The 20714-nt window shown below is 46.6% G+C and overlaps 1 protein-coding gene across 3 annotated transcripts in view; it reads left to right on the plus strand.

The window, feature by feature from the left end:
- The first annotated feature begins 272 nt into the window (after positions 1-272).
- DOCK11 (dedicator of cytokinesis 11) overlaps positions 273-20714 on the plus strand; it is a 155433-nt gene continuing 134991 nt past the window's right edge. Inside the window, exon 1 of one of the 3 annotated variants that reach the window (XM_067471638.1) lies at positions 273-611. In XM_067471638.1, the coding sequence (XP_067327739.1) occupies positions 507-611 (105 nt within the window). In that variant the 5' untranslated portion in view covers positions 273-506. Of the gene's footprint in view, positions 612-966; positions 1012-20714 lie in introns of those variants that run through there. The other 2 variants (XM_060756079.2, XM_067471637.1) reach the window with 2 other exon arrangements.

A 20714-nucleotide genomic window follows, 5' to 3' on the forward strand; every position in this document is an offset into this window, starting at 1 on the left:
TTCTCCTCCCTCTAATTGAGGTCAAAGCAAGGAGAAGGGGTCCCCTTTCAGACCCAGAAATACAAGGGGTGAAAGTCGAAAGGGGTTCAAAGAAATTGGGGTTCATTGGAGCCTCTCCAAACTGTGCGCTTTGGAGAGAAAGAAAGGCGCCGGAGGAGGAGGAAGAAAAGGGGGCCAAAGGGGCGGAAAGGGGGGTTTCTCCTCCCCCTAATTGAGGTCCAAGCAAGGGGAAGGGGTCCCCTTTCACACCCTGGGAAGATGGGGTGGTAGAAGAAAAGAGGGTTCTCCAAACGAGAGGAAAAGAGGGGTCCCCAAACGGTGCGCCTTGGCGTTTGCTCTGCCGGCCGCCCCTTCCTTTGTCTCTGCCGCCGCCCCCCGGCTCCTCCCTTTTGCCTGCCGCCCCTGCGAGGAAGAGAGGGAGGAGGGAAGGCCAAGACCCAGGCGCCCCTCCGAAGGAGGAGGAAGGGAAGGAGGGAGGGAAAGGCAGGAGGAGAGGAGAAGGAGCCATGGCCGAAGTGCGCAAATTCACCAAGCGGCTGAGCAAACCGGGCACGGCGGCTGAGCTCCGACAAAGCGTCTCCGAGGCGGTGCGAGGCGGATCCCCCGGGAGGGTAAGGGGTTCTTTGGGGGGAGAACAAGAGAATGGCCCCTTCTTCGAGGACGGCGCTCTGCACATGCCCAGAGGAATCTTCGCCTTTGTTGTGCCTCTGCTTGAAGGGAGCCAGGGATTGAGTGTCAAAGCGGGGGAAAAGTAGGGATCCTTCCCAAAGTAAGGTGTTTGGATGGAAAAGAGATTGGGGGGGGGGGGGGGTCTGAAGAGGGGGCGTGACAAGAGAAATGACCAGAAGCATCAGAAAGGGGACTGGGAACAGCCTCGGTGAGACCTCCTTCCAATCTCCTTCCTCTGTTGGAGAAGACCCCTCCCCAAAAGGTTCCCCCATCTTCTTTTCTCCTCTGCCTTTTGGTTGACATTTGTGAGTGATGCCAGTCAAGGAGCCAAGACCCTCTCAGGTAACCCAGCTGGGCAGAATCAGTAGGAATCCTTCCCATCTCCTTCCTAGACTCTCTTCTTCAAGGAAAGCCCTTCCAAATGAGGTCCATCCCATCCTCTATTCCAGTGTTTCTCAACCTGGGGGCCGGGACCCCTGGGGAGTGTCAGAGGGGTCGCCAAAGACCACCAGGAAACACAGTACTTTCTGTTGATTATGGAGGATCTGTGTGGGAAGTTTGGCCCAATTCTATCGTTGGTGGGGTTCAGAATATTCTTTGATTGTAGGTGAACTATAAATCCCAGCAACTACAACTCCCAAATGTCAAGGCAGAGGCGGCCCTAGGTAATTTTCAACGGTAAGCAAAAAGTATTTTGCCCCCCCTCAACCAATCATTGATATATATTTTCTGTTCGTCATGGGAGTTCTGTGTGCCATATTTGGTTCAATTCCATCATTGGTGGAGTTCAGAATGCTCTTTGATTGTAGGTGAACTATACATCCCAGTAACTACAACTCGCATATGTCAAGGTCTATTTTCCCCCAATAAGAGCGCCTCAAGAGCGCCCCTGGGCAAAATCAACTATACTGCAAATGCTTACTTTGCGTAATGGGTTGAGCCGCCCCTGTGTCAAGGTCTCTTTTCCTCAAACTCCACCAATGTTCACATTTGGACATATTGAATATTCATGCCAAGTTTGGTTCAGATCCATCATTGTTTGAGTCTACTGTGCTCTCCAGATGTAGGTGAACTACAACTCCAAAATTCAAGGTCAATGCCCGCCAAACCCTTCCAGTATTTTTTGTTGGTCGTGGGAGTCCTGTGTGCCAAGTTTGGTTCAATTCCATTGCTGATATATTATATCTGGAATATTGTGTCCAATTCTGGGCACCACAATTCAAGAGAGATATTGATAAGCTGGAATGTGTCCAGAGGAGGGCGACTAAAAGGATCAAGGGTCTGGAGAACAAGCCCTATGAGGAGCGGCTTAGGGAACTGGGCATGTTTAGCCTGAAGAAGAGAAGGCTGAGAGGAGATATGATAGCCATGTATAAATATGTGAGAGGAAGCCACAGGGAGGAGGGAGAAAGCTTGTTTTGTGCTGCTCTGGAGACTAGGACGCAATGGAACAATGGCTTCAAACTACAAGAGAGGAGATTCCATCTGAACATTAAGAAGAACTTCCTGACTGTGAGAGCCGTTCAGCAGTGGAACTCTCTGCCCCGGAGTGTGGTGGAGGCTCCTTCTTTGGAAGCTTTTAAGCAGAGGCTGGATGGCCATCTGTCAGGGGTGATTTGAATGCAATATTCCTGCTTCTTGGCAGGGGGTTGGACTGGATGGCCCATGAGGTCTCTTCCAACTCTTTGATTCTATGATTCTATGATGGAGTTCAGAATGCTCATTGATTGGAGGTGAACTATAAATCCCATCAACTGCAACTTACAAATGACAAAATCAACCCCCAACCCCACCAGTATTTAAATTTGGGCATATTGGGTATTTGTGCCAAATTTGGTCCAGTGAATGAAAATACATCCTGCATATCTGATATTTACATTACAATTCATAATAGTAGCAAAATGACAGTTATGAAGTAGCAACATATATAATTTTATGGTTGGGGGTCACCACAACATGAGGAAGTGTATTAAGGGGTCGCGGCATTAGGAAGGTTGAGAAACACTGCTCTATTCTCCCAGCTGGGCCTTTATGAGAAGCATGCCCTGTCAAAAGATCCAAGACAGGTGCCCAATGGCTCCCTTGAGCTCTCCTTCTTTTCCATCCAAACCACCTTACTTTGGGAAGGACTTATATACTCAAGCATAAACTGAGTTTTTCAATCCTTGTTTTAAGCTGAAAAAGCACCACTTGGGTTATACTTGAGTCAAAGTTATTTATTACCAGCTGTCCCCTGCCATGCATTGCTGTGACCCACATGGTGGGTTCTGTGTGGGAGGTTTGGCCCAATTCTCTCATTGGTGGGGTTCAGAATGCTCTGTGATTGTAGGCGAACTATAAATCCCAGCAACTACAACTCCCAAATGTCAAGATTCTATTTTCCCCAAACTCCACCAGTGTTCACATTTGGGCATATTGAGTTCGTGTAGAGTTTGGTCCAGATGTATCATTGTTTGAGTCCACAGTCATCTTTGGACTACAACTCCAAAACCAAAGGACACTGCCCACCAAAGCCTTCCAGTATTTTCTGTTGGTCATGTGCCAAGTTTGGTTCAATTCCATCGTTGGTGGGGCTCAGAATGCATTCTCTCCTGATGTTACCCCTGCATCTATGGCAGGCATCCTCAGAGGTTGCCTGAGGATGCCTGCCATAGATGGAGGCAAAACATCAGGAGAGAATGCTTCTAGAACATGGCCATATAGCCCGAAAAACCTACAACCCAGTGGTTTTAGCCATGGAAACCTTCGACAATGCATTTATTTATTTTTATTATTACATTTGTTATTTTACTCTATTATTACTGTTATTATTACATTTCCATTATTTTACTCTATTATTATTTCTATTACATTTATTATTTTAGTTTACTATTATTATTATTACATTTATTATTTTACTCTCTTATTACAGTTATTACATTTCCATTATTTTAGTCTATTATTATTTCCCATTACATTTATTATTTATTTTATTGTTATTTTACTTTAGTATTATTACATTTATTATTTTACCCTATTTATTATTATTATTATTATTATTATTATTATTATTATTACATTTATTACATTTATTATTTTACTCTATTATAACTGTAATTATTACCCCCTCAGCTTAAGTGGCTGAGGAGTAAAGGGAAGGGGCCTGAGGCTGTTAGGAATGGTGGGAGTCGGAGTCCAAAACTCCTGGAGGGACCAAGTTGGCCCATACCTGGTCTAAACCTTCCCAGTTTCACTAGTTCCCTTTGATCGTGCCTGTTTTCTCCTCTAATTGGTTTGGAAACAGATCAGGCTGAAAAGGATGAAGGATGCTGAACTGCTCACTCACTCACGCCTCCTTCCGGAAAGGGCCCGGCCCTCTTGGCTGAATTCTCAGCCTGCCTTATTTCCGCTCATATATACTATATCTCTCCCCCCGTTTTTTTTTGGCCAAGGCAACAGAGCGATGTCAGAGCTTCATAAATTTCCACCCACTGCTTTGGCCAAATAGAGCTTTTTAAAAGCACAGAGCCATTAAAAGCTAGGTCCTAATATGTCTCCATGCCAAAACTGGCAAGTTAGGAACATCTTGTTTGAAGTCTTTCATGGCCAGAATGACTAGGTTGCTGTGAGTTTCCCGGGCTGCCTGGCCATGTTCCGGAAGCATTCTCTCCTGACGTTTCACCCACATCTATGGCAGGCATCCTCAGAAGTTGTGAGGCCTGTTGGAAACTAAGCAAGGGGGGTTTATATATCTGTGGAATAATGTCCAGGGTGGGAGAAAGAACTCTTGTCTGCGTGAATGCTGCAATCAGCTACCTAGCTGGGCAAGTTTGGCCTGAAGAAGAGAAGGCTGAGAGGAGATATGATAGCCATGTATAAATATGTGAGAGGAAGTCACAAGGAGAAGGGAGCAAGCTTGTTTTCTGCTTCTTTGGAGACTAGGACGCGGAACAATGGCTTCAAACTACAAGAGAGGAGATTCCATCTGAACATGAGGAAGAACTTCCTGTGAGAGCTGTTCAGCAGTGGAACTCTCTGCCCCGGTGTGTGGTGGAGGCTCCTTCTTTGGAAGCTTTTAAACAGGGGCTGGATGGTCATCTGTCAGAGGTGCTTTGAATGCAAAATTCCTGCTTCTACACATGAGGAGCTGGAGCTGACAGAGGGAGCTCATCCGCGCTCTCCCCGGATTCGAACCTGCAACCTGTCGGTCTTCAGTCCTGCCAGCACAAGGGTTTAACCCACTGCGCCACCGGGGGGTCCTTATCTGAATTCAGAAACTGGATTATATTGCAGTGTGGCTCCAGCCTGAGCAGTCTCTTTCCTCAGGTCTTGCAAACTCAGGGAAGTAATGCATTTTGTTATGATTGACTCTTTCTGGAGCCCTCGGTGGCACAGTGGGTTAAACCGCTGAGCTGCTGGACTTGCTGACCAAAAGGTCAATGGTTCGATTTTGGGGAGTGGGCTGAGCTCCCGCTGTTAGCCCCAGCTTCTGCCAACTTAGCAGTTCAAAAACTTAGCAGTTCAAAAACAATAGGTACTACTCCAGCGGGAAGGTAATGGTGCTTCATGTAGTCATGCCAGCCACATGACTTTGGAGGTGTCTACGGACAATGCCGGCTCTTCGGCTTAAAATGGAGATGAGCACCACTCGCCAGAGTCGGACATGACTAGACTTAACATCAAGGGGAAACTTTACCTTTACCTGAGTCTTTTCATCTGTAATGCACTCTTCTTTTTCTCTGCTACCTTCTATCTTTCTAAACATCATCCTACATTGTCGTGAGTCTCGTCTTCTCTTGATGTGTCCAAAGTATGGCAGCCTCAGTTTAGTCATTTTGGCTTCTAGAGAGACTGCAAGCTTGGACTCATCTGTTTGTCTTTTTGGTACTCCGTGGTATCCGCAGAACTCTCCTCTAACGTACGTTTTGAATGAATTGATTTTCTTCCTCTCCACGTCCATGTTACTCTCCGACTATTGGCAGCCGTACATAGAAATCATAACACTACGTAACTAAATTTGAAAATGTTCAGTTCCTGTTTTGAAAGTGTGATTTCCTGTTTAATTGTGCAGTCCTTACTTTGAAAGTAGTTGCTCTACTCCGGAAACTTTGTTTTTGTGACTACCATAAACTAGGTTGTATTGGTTGAAACTCAATCATAGAATCCTAGAGTTGGGGGAGACCTCATGGGCCATCTAGTCCAACCCCATTCTGCCAAGAAGCAGGAATATGGCATTCAAAGCACCCCTGACTGATAGCCATCAGTTTAAAAACCTCCAAAGAAGGCGCCTCCACCACACTCCAGGGCAGAGAGTTCCACTGCTGAACAGCTCTCACAGTCAGGAAATTCTTCCTCGTGTTCAACAGAATCTCCTTTCTTGTAGTTTGAAGCCATTGTTCTGTGTCCTAGTCTCCAGGGATGCAGAAAACAAGCTTGCTCCCTCCTCCCTGTGACTTCCTCTCACATATTTATACATGGCTATCATATCTCCTCTCAGCCTTCTCTTCTTCAGGCTAAACATGCCCAGCTCCTTAAGCTGCTCCTCATAGGGCTTGTTCTCCAGACCCTTGATCATTTTATTCACCTTCCTCTGGATACATTCCAGCAAGCAAGATATTAATAGAAAAACTATATCAAGATGTGCAGCAGGGTGTCCCTCCTGAAGTTGAATACATCTATTCCATGTTTATATGATAGAACCAATCAGGAAGTGACACTTAACAAAGGGACAAAATCATTTTACATAGTGTAATACGATGGCATACTGACTTTGGTATTCAATATTATCTCCTTAAACTTGAGGATCTTTGAACCTGGGTTTGGAAGGAGCCAAGGGAGATATTGACAAACTGGAATGTGTCCAGAGGAGGGTGACTAAAATGATCAAGGGTCTGGAGAACAAGCCCTATGAAGAGTGGCTTAAAGAGCTGGGCCTGTTTAGCCTGAAGATGAGAAGGCTGAGAGGAGACGTATAAATATGTGAGAGTAAGTCATAAGGAGGAGGGAGCAAGCTTGTTTTCTGCTGCCCTGGAGACTAGGACACGGAACAATGGCTTCAAACTCCAAGAAAGGAGATTCCATCTGAACATGAGGAAGAACTTCCTGACTGTGAGAGCCATTCAGCAGTGGAACTCTGTGCCTCGGAGTGTGGTAGAGGCTCCTTCTTTGGAGGCTTTTAAACAGAGGCTGGATGGCCATCTGTCAGGGATGCTTTGAATGCAATTTTCCTGCTTCTTGGCAGAATGGGGTTGGACTGGATGGCCCTTGAGGTCTCTTCCAACTCTTTGATTCTATGATTCTATGACTGTGAGAGCCGTTCAGCAGTGGAACTCTCTGCCCCGGAGTGTGGTGGAGGCTCCTTCTTTGGAAGCTTTGAAACAGAGGCTGGACAGCCATCTGTCAGGGATGCTTTGAATGCAATTTTCCTGCTTCTTGGCAGAATGGGGTTGGACTGGATGGCCGTTGAGGTCTCTTCCAACTCTTTGATTCTATGATTCTATGACTGTGAGAGCCGTTCAGCAGTGGAACTCTCTGCCCCGGAGTGTGGTGGAGGCTCCTTCTTTGGAAGCTTTGAAACAGAGGCTGGACGGCCATCTGTCAGGGGTGCTTTGAATGCAATTTTCCTGCTTCTTGGCAGAATAGGGTTGGACTGGATGGCCCATGAGGTCTCTTCCAACTCTATGATTCTATGATTCTATGAGCTTCTTTCCAAAGTCTGTGCTGCATCCCATTGGGTTGCATTTCTCTGCTTCCTTCTCGCTCGCGTTCTTTTCCATCCTCCAGTTTTCCTGGATCAGACTGGGAAAAGGAGGAGTGAAAGATGGGATGTAATTCCCCCTGGAGATGCCAAAAGGCGGGGCATGACCGCAGTTTTCGATTTGAGGCTCAGGGCTGGCTTAATCTGTCTGCTGAACAGGAGCCCAAATTGCTTTGGAGGCTCAGATTTTGTAGAACCCTTTCCCATCTCATTCAAATTGATGCTGTGCATGGATTGGGAATTCTTTAAACTAAGGCTTTACTTACATCTTTGGTTTTTACTTTCATAAACAACCTTGTCTCTGAAAGCTTGTTTTTCATGGGTTTTTTACAACAACCCCATGAGGTAGGTCAAGGCCTAAGGACACACCTACACTGTAGATCAGCATTTCTCAACCTGGGGATCGGGACCTCTTGGGGGGGGGGTGGCGAGAGAGTGTCAGAGGGATCACCAAAGACCATCAGAAAACATAGATTTCTGATGGTTTTAGGAACCCATTTGGCAGAGAAGGTGGAAGATCTCTCCACCTGTCCTTCTCTTCCTTTTTGGAAACAGATGGCGAATCCTCCCACCAAAAAGCCCTCCTCTGATGTGATAGGCTGGCCTCTCAGCCAAGGGGAGGGCTGTTTCTGAGACTCCCAAGTGGGGAAGGGAGAGCAGGCATGCTCAGCGCATGGCAGCATGGTGCGCATGGGTGGGTGAGGGAGAGCGTACGAGGCTGGAGGAAGGCTCACGCAAGCAAGTCCCTTTAAGGCAGTGGTGTCCTCTGTGTAAAGCAGGGGTCTTCCAACTATGACCCGGGGGCCAGATGCGGCCCTCAAAGGTCATCTACCCGGCCTTCGCTCAGGGTCAACCCAAATCTGAAACGACTTGAAAGCACACAACAACAACAACCCTATCTCATCAGCCAAAAGTAGGCCCACACTTCCCATTGAAATACTAATAATTTTATATTTGTTGAAATTGTTCTTCATTTTAATTATTGTATTGTTTTTAAGTGGTTTTTGCACTACAAATAAGATATGTGCAGTGCTCATAGGAATTCATTCGTGTTTTTTTCAAATTATAATCCAGCCCTCCAATAGTTTGAGGAACTGTGACCTGGCCCTTTGTTTAAAAAGTTTGAGGACCCCTGGTGTAAAGTTTGGCCAAATTCTGTCGCTGGTAGTGTTCAGAATGCACTTTGATTGTAAGTGGGCTATACCTGAGGGTGGGTGACCGGGACAGAATAGGGATTCTGCTAGTGTACCGTCCACCTCGCTGCACTACAGTCTCCCTACCTGAGCTAGCGGGGGTGGTCTCGAGCCTGGCGGTGGAGTCCCAACGGCTTCTTGTGCTGGGGGACTTCAACATCCACGCCGAGGCAACCCTCACAGGTGCGGCTCAGGACTTCATGTCCGCCATGGCAACCATGGGGCTGTCCCAACGAATAACTGGCCCCACCCACTGTGCTGGACACACATTGGACTTGGTTTTCTGCCAGGGATGGGAGCAGGGTGGCGGTGTGGAGGAGTTGTCTATCTCTCCGTTGCCATGGTCCGACCACTTCCTGATTAGATTTAGGCTCACTGCGCCCCCTAACCTCCGCAAGGGTGGAGGACCCATTAGGATGGTCCGCCCCAGGAGGCTAATGGATCCGAGTGGATTCCTGACGGCTCTTGGGGAGTTTCCCGCCGCCACGGTAGGTGATCATGTTGAGGCCTTGGTCACTCTCTGGAATGGGGAGATGACCAGGGCTATTAACAAGATCGCTCCGGAACGTCCCCTCTCGAGTAACCGAGCTAAACCAGCCCCTTGGTTCACTGAGGAGCTGGCAGCGATGAAGCGAAAGAAGAGGGTTCTAGAGAGCGTGTGGCGCTCAGATCCAAGCGAGTCAAACCGAACACGGTTTGTGTCCTTTTTAAGGGCATATGCCGCGGCAATAAAAGCCGCAAAGAAAACTTTCTTTGCGGCCACTATTGCGTCTGCAAAAAACCGTCCGGCGGAGTTGTTTCGGGTTGTCAGAGGTCTTTTAACTCCCCCTACTTCAGGTGGGAGCCCTGACAACTTGGCAGCGCGCTGTGAAGCATTTGCTCGGTTCTTTGCAGACAAAGTCGCTTTGATCCGCTCTGGGCTGGACGCCACATTAGATGCAGTCTCTGTGGATGTGACACAAGCACCTGCTTGTCCGATTTTGTTGGATTCTTTTCAGTTTGTGAAACCCGAGGATGTGGACAAGATACTTGGAGGAATGAGACCCACCACGTCCATCCTAGACCCCTGCCCATCCTGGCTTCTGAAGGAGGCCAGAGGGGGATTGGCCGAGTGGGTAACGGTGGTGGTTAATGCCTCCCTTCGGGAAGGCAAGATTCCAGCGAGCCTAAAACAGGCTGTTGTAAAGCCGCTGTTGAAGAAACCATCACTTGACCCCACTAAATTGGACAACTTTCGGCCTGTTTCCAATCTTCCCTTCTTGGGCAAAGTCATGGAAAGCGTGGTGGCCTCACAACTCCAGGTATTCTTGAGAGACACGGATATTCTGGATCCGGCACAGTCTGGTTTCAGACCGGGACATGGTACCGAGACGGTCTTGGTCGCCTTAGTGGATGATCTGCGCCGGGAGCTAGACAGGGGGAGTGTGTCCCTGTTGGTGCTCCTGGACCTCTCAGCGGCCTTCGATACCGTCGACCACGGTATTCTTCTGGGGCGCCTTGCAGAGATGGGTCTTGGGGGCACTGCTCTGCAGTGGCTCCGGTCATTTCTGGAGGGTCGTACCCAGAAGGTGTTGCTGGGGGACTCCTGTTCAGCGCCACAGCCGTTGATCTGTGGCGTTCCTCAGGGTTCCATCTTGTCCCCCTTGCTGTTTAACATCTACATGAAGCCGCTGGGTGAGATCATCCGGAGTTTCGGGGTGCGGTGTCACCTGTACGCAGATGATGTCCAACTCTGTCACTCCTTCCCACCTGCTACTAAGGAGGCCGTCGAAGTCCTGAACCGGTGCCTGGCCGCTGTAATGGTCTGGATGAGGGTGAACAAACTGAAACTAAATCCAGACAAGACAGAGGTACTCCTGGTCAGTCGCAAGGCCGAACAGGGTATAGGGTTACAGCCTGTGCTGGACGGGGTCGCACTCCCCTTGAAGGCACAGGTTCGCAGCTTGGGTGTGACCCTGGACTCATCGCTGAGCCTGGAGCCTCAGGTTTCAGCGGTGACCAGGGGAGCATTTGCACAGCTTAGGCTCGTGCGCCAGCTGCGCCCGTATCTTGGGAAGTCTGACTTGGCCACGGTGGTACACGCTTTGGTCACATCCCGCCTCGACTACTGCAACGCTCTCTACGTGGGGCTGCCCTTGAAAACGGCCCGGAAGCTTCAGTTAGTCCAACGCGCGGCAGCCATGTTGTTAACGGGAGCAGGACGCAGAGAGCATACAACGCCCCTGCTGTCCCAGCTCCACTGGCTGCCGATTCGCTACCGGGCCCAATTTAAGGTGCTGGTGTTATCCTACAAAGCCCTAAACGGTTCCGGCCCAAAATACCTTGCAGACCGCATCTTGGCCTATGAGCCCACGAGGGCCTTGAGATCATCCGGGGAGGCCCTTCTCTCGGTCCCGCCTGCCTCACAGGCACGTCTGGCGGGGACGAGAGAGCGGGCCTTCTCGGTGGTGGCCCCCCGGCTGTGGAACACCCTCCCTGCTGAAGTTAGACAGGCGCCCTCCTTGATGGCCTTTCGTAGGGGCCTGAAAACATGGCTCTTCGAGCAGGCCTTTAACTGAGTGTATCTTGAAACGACACTGGAATGAACTAGGACTATGAATTTTGGCTATGACCCCAGGACTTGACGAAGCGGATTTTTAGTATAAGTATATGTTATGTTTGTATTGTCTGGTCTGTATTGTCGTGATTTATTGTACACTGTCCTTTTTGTTGCTGTTCACCGCCCCGAGTCGCCCTCGGGCTGAGAGGGGCGGTCAATAAATGCATAAAATAAATAAATAATAAATAAATAAATAAATCCCAGCAACTGCAACTCCCAAATGTCAAGGTCTATTTTCCCCAAACTCCACCAAGACTCTCCAAATGTCAATGTCTATTTTCCTCTAAGCTCCACCAGTGTTCACATTTGGTCATATTTAGTATTCGTGCCCAGTTTGGTCCAGATACATCATTGTTTGAGTCCATAATGCTTTCTGGATGTAGGTGAACTACAACTCCAAAACTCAAGGTCAATGTCCCCCGACCCTTCCAGTTTTTTTTTTTTTTTTGTTAGTCATGGGAGTTCTTTGTGCCAAGTTTGGTTCAATTCCATTGTTGGTGGAGTTCAGAATGCTCTTTGATTGTTGGTGAACTATAAATAGCATCAACTACAATTCCCAAATGACAAAATCAATCCCCCCCCAACCTCACTGCATTTGGTGGTCCCTATGTAGATTTGTCCACAGTTGCATGGTATACAGTAGACTCCTGCAGAGTCCCCATAGGGACCACCAAACACATCTCACAACATCTGAGGACCACCAAACACAGCATTGCACAGACATGAACCAGGGAACATGAAAGGCACAGCAGACTAATCCAACCAGAGAAGTCAGCCATAGCAGAGCACTTGATGAACCAACCTGGACACGGCATATTATTTGAGAACACAGAAATGCTGGACCACTCTCATAACCACCATGTCAGACTACACAGAGAAGCCACTGGAATCCACAAGCATGTGGACAATGTCAACAGAAAGGAGGAATCCATGAAAATGAACAAAATCTGGCTACCAATACTAAAAAAACTCCAAAATCAGGACAGTAAATAAAGAACACTTAAAAATCAGGGAAATTCCAGAAAGAATGAATCAGGGACAGCTAACACCTCCCAACCAAAGGATTCATCCAGGCAGGAAACAGCCAGGCTTTGATGCTGCAAGGCCATTCAATGCTAGTCAAGATGGCCAATTGCAACATTTACACCTGTCTCCAACAGACAAGAGTTCTTTCTCCCACACGGGACATTATTCCACAGGTATATTTACACCTGTCTCCAATGGACAAGAGTTCTTTCTCCCACCTGGGACATTATTCCACAGGTAAATTTATACCCGTCTCCAATAGACAAGAGTTCTTTCTCCCACCTGGAACATTATTCCACACTTGCCTAGTTTCTAACAGACCTCACAACATCTGAGGATGCCTGCTATAGATGTGGGTGAAACATCAGGAGAGAATGCTTCAGGAATATGGCCATGCAGCCTGGAAAACTCACAACAACCCAATGATTCCAGCCATGAAAGCCTTCAACTCCCTTTACTATCGCATCAAATTGCGTCCTTAAGAATCCTGTTGAGGAGGAATATTATTTCGGAAGTTTTTCAAAACTTTTGGCTGGAGTATTTTGAGATTTATAGCCTCATCCTCTCTTGGGCTTCAAGCTGTTGTTGTTTTGTGGCTGAACTCCAAATGCTGGAAATCCAGAGATCACAAACTACAAAAGTATCAAACCCTGGAAAGCTTCCTGTTATTGTTCGCTCTGTTTACGTATCCTTTGCCCTGGTGTATTTATATTTATATACAAGGTGGTTTAGATAAAACCCAAATAATGCAAAAGCCAGCTTGAGAGGTCAAGTGTGCAGCGAAAGCAACGGTTTGGGAAGTTGTAGCAGAGTCATAATAAAGGAAGATACTTCGAACGAAAAATAAATAGGATTTCAGAGGGTTCGTTGCAAGGAAAACAAAGTGTGCATGGCTTTTAGTTGGCACAAATGTTCATGGATTCCAGTATAGCCATATGTATAGATTATAGATAGATAGATAGATAGATAGATAGATAGATAGATAGATAATCCCCATAGCAATAGAATTTTGGGATTTGTAGTTCACTAAAAAAAAAGGGAATGGATCTTTCTCAAATATCATAATATCCTCTCTAGTGATGTTGCCCACCATGGGTTGTTTTGCCTTTGGAATCCTGGGATTTGTAGTTCAGCTAAACAGATTGCTGCTGTCTTGAATACCAAATTATCTGCTCTGTGAGGTTGTCACTTGCCATTACTTTTTGCCTTGGAGTCCTGGGATTTGTAGTTCAGCTAAACAGATTGCTGCTGTTTTGAGTACCAACTTAACCACTCTATAAGGTTGCCGTTTGCCATTACTTTTTGTCTTGGAATCCTGGGATTTGTAGTTCAGATAAACAGATTGCTCCTGTCTTGAATACCAAATTATCTGCTCTGTGAGGTTGTCACTTGCCATTACTTTTTGCCTTGGAATCCTGGGATTTATAGTTCAGCTAAACAGATTGCTGCTGTCTTGAATACCAACTTAACCACACTATAAGGTTGCCATTTGCCATTACTTTTTGTCTTGGAATCCTGGGATTCGTAGTTCAGTGAAATGGATTGGTGCCCTCTAGAACACCAAATACTCCTTCTATAATGTTACTGCCAGCATTAACTTTTTGCCTTGGCATCCTGGGATTTGTAGCTCAGCTAAATTGATTGGCACGCTCTAGAATACCAAAAATATCCGCTCTGTCATGTTGCCTTCCATGGCTTTTGATCTGGGAATCCTGGGATTTGTAGTTCAAGGATTGGTACTCTCTAGAACACCAGAAGCCTCCCCAAACTAGAAATCCCTGGATTCGACGCAGTAAAAATGGAAGGTGGATAGAATAGGTCCCCTTTGCGATCCGATTAGCAAAGTGGTTCACATGCTTGTGGATTTCAGTGGCTTCTCTGTGTAGTCTGACATGGTGGTTGTGAGAGTGGTCCAGCATTTCTGTGTTCTCAAATAACATGCTGTGTCCAGGTTGGTTCATCAGGTGCTCTGCTATGGCTGATTTCTCTGGTTGAAGTAGTCTGCAGTGCCTTTCATGTTCCTTGATTCGTGTCTGGGCAATGCTGCATTTGGTGGTCCCTATGTAGACTTGTCCACAGCTATACCATGCAGCAATTTCAACAGAAAGGAGGAAACCATGGAAATGAACAAAATCTTGCTACCAGTATTAAAAAAACTCTAAAATTAAAACAGCAAAACAACAGAGAGGAAACAATCTGGGCCATCTAATCACTTCTCAACAAAAGATTGCCCCAGGCACTGCCAGGCCATCAAATACTAATCAAGGTGGTCAGTTCAAACATTCAAATCTAGCTCTAACAGACTAGAGTCTTTTGTCCCACCCTGGTCATTCCATAGATATATAAACCCATTTTCCTATTTCCAACAGACCTCACTACCTCTGAGGATGCTTGCCATAAATGCAGGCGAAACGTCAGGAGAGAATGCCTCTAGAACATGACCATATAGCCTGGAAAACCTACGACAACTCAGTTCTGTTCCTGGTTTGAAAGTGTTATTTCCTGTTTAATTGTGCAGTCCTTACTTTGAAAGTAGTTGTTAGACTCCATAAACTTTGTTTTTTTATGTCTGCCACAAACTGTGCTGAGACTCTATGATGAGATATTCATTGAAAAACTACAGCAAAATGTGCTGCAGGATGTCCTTCCCAAGTTTTGGGAGTTTGATACACTTGTTCTGTGTTTTTATGATGGAACCCATTAGGACAGTGTTTCTCAACCTTCCTAATGCCGTGACCCCTTAATGCAGTCCCTCATGTTGTGGTGACCCCCAGCCATAACATTGTTTTTGTTGCTACTTCATAACAGTCATTTTCCTACTGTTATAAATCATAATATAAATATCAGATATGCAAGATGTATTTTCATTCACTGGATCAAACTGGGCACAAATACCCAATGCACCCACATGTAAATGCTAGTGGGGTTGGGGGAGGATTGATTTTGTAATTTGGGAGTTGTAGTTGCTGGGATTTATAGTTCACCTATAATCAAAGAGCATTCTGAACTCCACCAGCAATGATTTTGAACCTAATTTGCCGCACAGAACTGCCATGACCAACGGAAAACACTGGAAGGGTTTGGTGGGGATTGACCTTGAGTTTGGGAGTTGTAGTTCACCTATATTCAGCGAGCACTGTGGACTCACGCAATGGTGGATTTGGACCAAACTTGGCACAAATACTCAATATGCGCAAACACTGGTGGAGTCTGGGGCAAATAGACCTTGACTTTCGGGAATTGTAGTTGCTGGGATTTATAGTTCACTACAATCAAAGAACATTCTGAACTCCACCAACGATAGAATTGGCTCAAACTTCCCACATGGAATCCCCATGACCATCAGAGAATACTGTGTTTTCTGGTGGTCTTTGGCGACCCCTCTGACACCCCTTTGCGACCCCCTCAGGGGTCCCGACCCCCAGGTTGAGAAACACTGCATTAGGAAGTGGCATTGATAACCTAGTAACAAACATCATGTTACATCCATAGTGTGATCCAGTGCAATTAAGTTGATGTGAAGCTGGATTATATGTCAGGCAAATGGGGCCTGCACTGGTTTCCAGTCTTTCGTGGCCTCGATGGGTCAGAGCAGCTGCCTTGATTTGTTTCGTCCTGGTTTTTCTGCCCACGATCCGTAAACAAGTCCCTCCCTTTGCAAAGGAAGTGACCTCTAATAAACGAAGGAAGGGCATTGGAAATAGAGGAAAGGGGGCCGCTGGCTTGCAAATGGAAAAGGGACGGAGAACATGGAGATTTTCCAAGACCAGCTTTGTGTTATAATTACAGAGTCCTATAGAAATGAGACTGCTGTGGGCTGCAAGCGCAGAGAAATCCAAGACTACCATAGCATAAAATATACACAGATTGTGTCCAAAATACTAGGGCAGGGGTCCTCAAACCTTTTAAACCGGGGGCCAGTTCACTGTCCCTCAGACCGTTGGAGGGCCGGACTATAGTTTTAAAAAAATCAATTAAAAAATTCCTATGCACATTGCACATATCTTATTTTGCTGTGTGGAAGGGTTCTTTCTAGCTCTCTTTAGGCAGTAATTCCAGGAATGGGAAATCTTCCTATTTCTAGTCTGAACAAAATCTGGCTACCAGTATTAAAAAAACTCTAAAATTATAACTGGAAATAAAGAACAACACTCAAACACAGGGGAACTCCAGACAAGAAACAATTAGGGCCAGCTAATCACCTCTCAACAAAGGATTCTCCCTAAAAACTGTCAGGCTATGAAATGGTAATCAAAGTGTGATCCTGGACTCATCGCTGAGCCTGGAAACCCAGGTTTCGGCGGTGACCAGGGGAGCATTTGCACAGCTAAAGCTTGTGCGCCAGCTGCGCCCGTACCTTGGGAAGTCTGACTTGGCCACGGTAGTCCACGCTCTGGTTACATCCCGTTTAGACTACTGCAACGTTCTCTACGTGGGGTTGCCTTTGAAGACAGCTTGGAAGATCCAACTAGTCCAACGCTCGGCAGCCATGATTTTAACAGGAGCGGAGCGCATGGAGCATACAACCCCCCTGTTGCGCCAACTCCACTGGCTACCGATCTGCTACCGGGCTGAATTCAAAGTGCTGGCGTTGGCCTTTAAAGCCCTAAACGGTTCCGGCCCAAGCTACCTATCCGACCGCATCTTTGCCTATGAACCCACCAGGACTTTGAGATCTTCCGGGGAGACCCTGCTCTTGATCCCGCCTGCTTCTCAAGCACGGCTGGCGGGGACGAGAGATAGGGCCTTCTCGGTGGTGGCTCCTCGGTTGTGGAACACCCTTCCTACGGACATTAGACTAGCACCATCTCTAATGGTATTCCGCAAAAAAGTGAAGACCTGGCTGTTTGAGCAGGCGTTCGAATAATTAGTGCAATGATTGGTTAATGAACACTGGAATGGAACAATGGATGACGAATCTGGAACATGTTTTTGATGATGAGACGACAGTGAATGGGTATTGTAGTAACTGTTTATTAATTGTGTAATGTGTTAGGTTGTTAACTGTTTTTATACTGTAGCACTGAATTTTTGCTGTTCGTATTTGTTGTGAACCGCTGTGAGTCGCCTTCGGGCTGAGAACAGCGGTATATAAGTAAGGTAAATAATTAATTAATTAATTAATTAATAAGGTGGCCAATTGAAACATTCCTACCTACCTCCAACAGACAAGAGTTCTTTCTCCCACCCTGGACCTTCCACAATTTTCCTAGTTAAAGGTTTTCCTCTGACATGAAGTCCAGTGGTGTCTGACTCTGGGGTGTGGTGCTCATCTGCATTTCTAAGTCAAAGAGCCGGCGTTGTCCGTAGACACCTCCAAGGTCATGTGGCCAGCATGACTGCATGGAGCGCCGGGGCAGCCTCCCTTGGCTGGCTCACGCTGCCCATCGGGCCTGATGGGCAGCGTGAGCCTGCCAAGGGAGGAGCAGCCCCACTCGGCCTACTCGCGCATAAAGCACCTTGCGAGGTGCTTTATGCGTGAGTAGGCCACGTGGAGCAGCTGCCCTTGGCTGGCTCATGCTGCCCATCGGGCCTGACGGATAGCGTGAGCCTGCCAAGGGAGGGGCACTGTGTGTGTGTGGGGGGAGTACTCCTCGTTCCGCGGTCTGGATAAGTGCCCTTGGTGGGCCCGAAGTGGCCCGCGGGCTGTAGTTTGGGGACCCCTGTACTAGGGACTGGTGAGGTTCTGCATTCCAGATTTTGGAAGACCTATAGTGCCATATGGAGGCCCTGGTGGCACAGTGTGTTAAACTGCTGAGCTGCTGAACTTGCTGATCGAAAGGTCGCAGGTTTGAATCTGGGGAGCGGCATGAGCTCCCACTGTTAGCCCCAGCTTCTGCCAAAGTAGCAGTTCAAAACCATGCAAAGGTGAGTTGATCAACTGGTACTACTCCGGTGAGAAGGTAACGGTGCTCCATGCAGACGTGCTGGCCACATGACCTTGGAAGTGTCTACAGACAATGCCGGCTCTTCGGCCTCTGTTTAAAAGCTTCCAAAGAAGGAGCCTCCACCACATTCCGGGGCAGAGAGTTCCACTGCTGAACGGCTCTCACAGTCGGATAGTTTTTTCCTAATGTTCAGATGGAATCTCCTTTCTTGTAGTTTGAAGTCATTGTTCTGCGTTCTAGTTTCCAGGGAAGCAGAAAACAAGCTTGCTCTCTCCTCCCTATGACTTCATCTCACGTATTTATACATGGCTATCATGTCTACTCTCAGCCTTCTCTTCTTCAGGCTAAACATGCCCAGCTCTTTCAGCCGTTCCTCATAGGGCTTGTTCTCCAGACCCTTGATCATTTTAGTCGCACTCCTCAGGACACATTCCAGCTTGTCAATATCTCATAGAATCATAGAATCAAAGAGTTGGAAGAGACCTCATGGGCCATCCAGTCCAACCCCCTGCCAAGAAGCAGGAATGTTGCATTCAAAGCACCCCCGACAGATGGCCATCCAGCCTCTGTTTAAAAGCTTCCAAAGAAGGAGCCTCCACCACACTCCTAGAAATGGAAGGGTTCCCCAAGGGCCATCTAGTCCAACCCCATTCTGCTGTAAAGGAAGACACCATCCAATCCCTCCCAACAGATGACCATCTGGATTCTGTTGAAAAGCCTCCCAGGAAGGAGGCAAACAAACAGTTCAGCTGGAATCTCTTTTCTCATCATTTGAATCCATGGTTCTGTGAAAACATGTCTGTTTTCATCTTGGGGAAGCCTCTTGTGGCTCTACAGTGAGCAAAACCCAAATGCTGGCTTCCTCTTCTGCCTTGAAACAGAGAGCAAACCACAGAGGCCTAACGGCTGTTTCTGAAATACCTTTCGGTCAGAAGCAAGAGTGATAGATTGACATTAAATCAGGGGGTGTGGGGAGGAATTGATGCACTCCTCCTTTAAAAGAGAAGCACGTATCTAATATGCAATACCTTGTTCCTGTGCCATTGCTTTCCCATTTTGGCTCTTACTGCTTTCTTCTTTGGAATGGGTCCATTTTGCAATCAATGCATCTTGGCCCCATTTGAACTGCCAAAGCTCAATGCGGTGGTGTCATGGGAGGTGTAGTTTTAGAAGATCACCAAATTACTAGGGCTGGGCGGTTTCGTTTGTTAATTTCATAATTCGTTATTAATTCGTTTGTTTTTTTTGATAACGAAGCGATATTGAACCATTCAGGAGCAACTAAAAATCGAAACGAATTTTTAAAATTTGTTTCGTAATTGTTTCGAAATTGTTTCGTAATTGTTTCGTTATTATTTCGTTATTATTTCCGTATGTCTGGTGCAAGTTTTATGGTTGCTGTTTGTTTTATCAGTGATAAAAAAATAAATTATCACACCAACAGTCAACAACAGAGGGAGAAGGAAGCTTCAGAAGTTCCCCCTGTCCCATTTGGAGGTTTTTTTTGCGTATTGCTCAATCGCATCCGCCATTAACGAATCGATTCGTTATTGTTTCGAAATTGTTTCATAATTTCTGAAATTTCGTAAATATCGAATTTTTTTAAAGAAAAATTTCGGAATTCTTTTAAATAACGAAACACAAAAACGCCCTAAAAACGAATCGAGTTTAGAAACAAATTTTACGCATAGTGTTGAGCCAGGAAGTGATGCCACACTGTACCAAATCGACAGTGTAGATCAGGGGTCCTCAAACTTTTTAAACAGAGGGCCAGGTCACAGTCCCTCAAACTGTTGGAGGGCCGGATTATAATTTGAAAAAAACATGAATGAATTCCTATGCACACTGCACATATCTTATTTGTAGTGCATTTTAAAACAATACAATAATTAAAATAAAAAAAAACAATTTTAACAAATATAAATTTATTAGTATTTCAATGGGAAGTGTGGGCCTGCTGTTGGCTGATGAGATAGGGTTGTTATTGTTGTTGTTGTTGTTGTTGTTGTTGTGTACTTTCAAGTTGTTTCAGACAGGTTGACCCTGAGTGAGTAGAGGGCTGTATCTGGCCCCTGGCCCTTAGTTTGAGGACCCCTGGTGTAGATGCACGCTGGGTTCAACTGCATTCAGCTCTAAAGGGAGGCAAGTGCCATTAATTCCACCTAGAGACTAGGACGCAATGGAACAATGGCTTCAAACTACAAGAGAGGAGATTCCATCTGAACATTAGGAAGAACTTACTGACTGTGAGAGTCATTCAGCAGTGGAACTCTCTGCCTCGAAGTGTGGTGGAGGCTCCTTCTTTGGAGGCTTTTAAACAGAGGCTGGATGGCCATCTGTCAGGGGTGCTTTGAATGCAATATTCCTGCTTTGCTGGGGGTTGGACTGGATGGCCCATGAGGTCTCTTCCAACTCTGTGATTCTATGATTCTATAAATTGCCCCATTTCTCTTGTCATTTTCTACTTCCTCAATAAAGGACATTTCTCTCGCTCTTCTGAACCTTCTGGTCTTTAGCTGCTTTCTCATGAACACAATTCCTTCCTTCCTTCCTTCCTTCCTTCCTTCCTTCCTTCCTTCCTTCCTATGTTTCTTTATTTCTTT

Source organism: Anolis sagrei, chromosome 10, assembly GCF_037176765.1.
Source record: "Anolis sagrei isolate rAnoSag1 chromosome 10, rAnoSag1.mat, whole genome shotgun sequence".
NCBI classification, from domain to species: Eukaryota; Metazoa; Chordata; class Lepidosauria; order Squamata; family Dactyloidae; genus Anolis; species Anolis sagrei.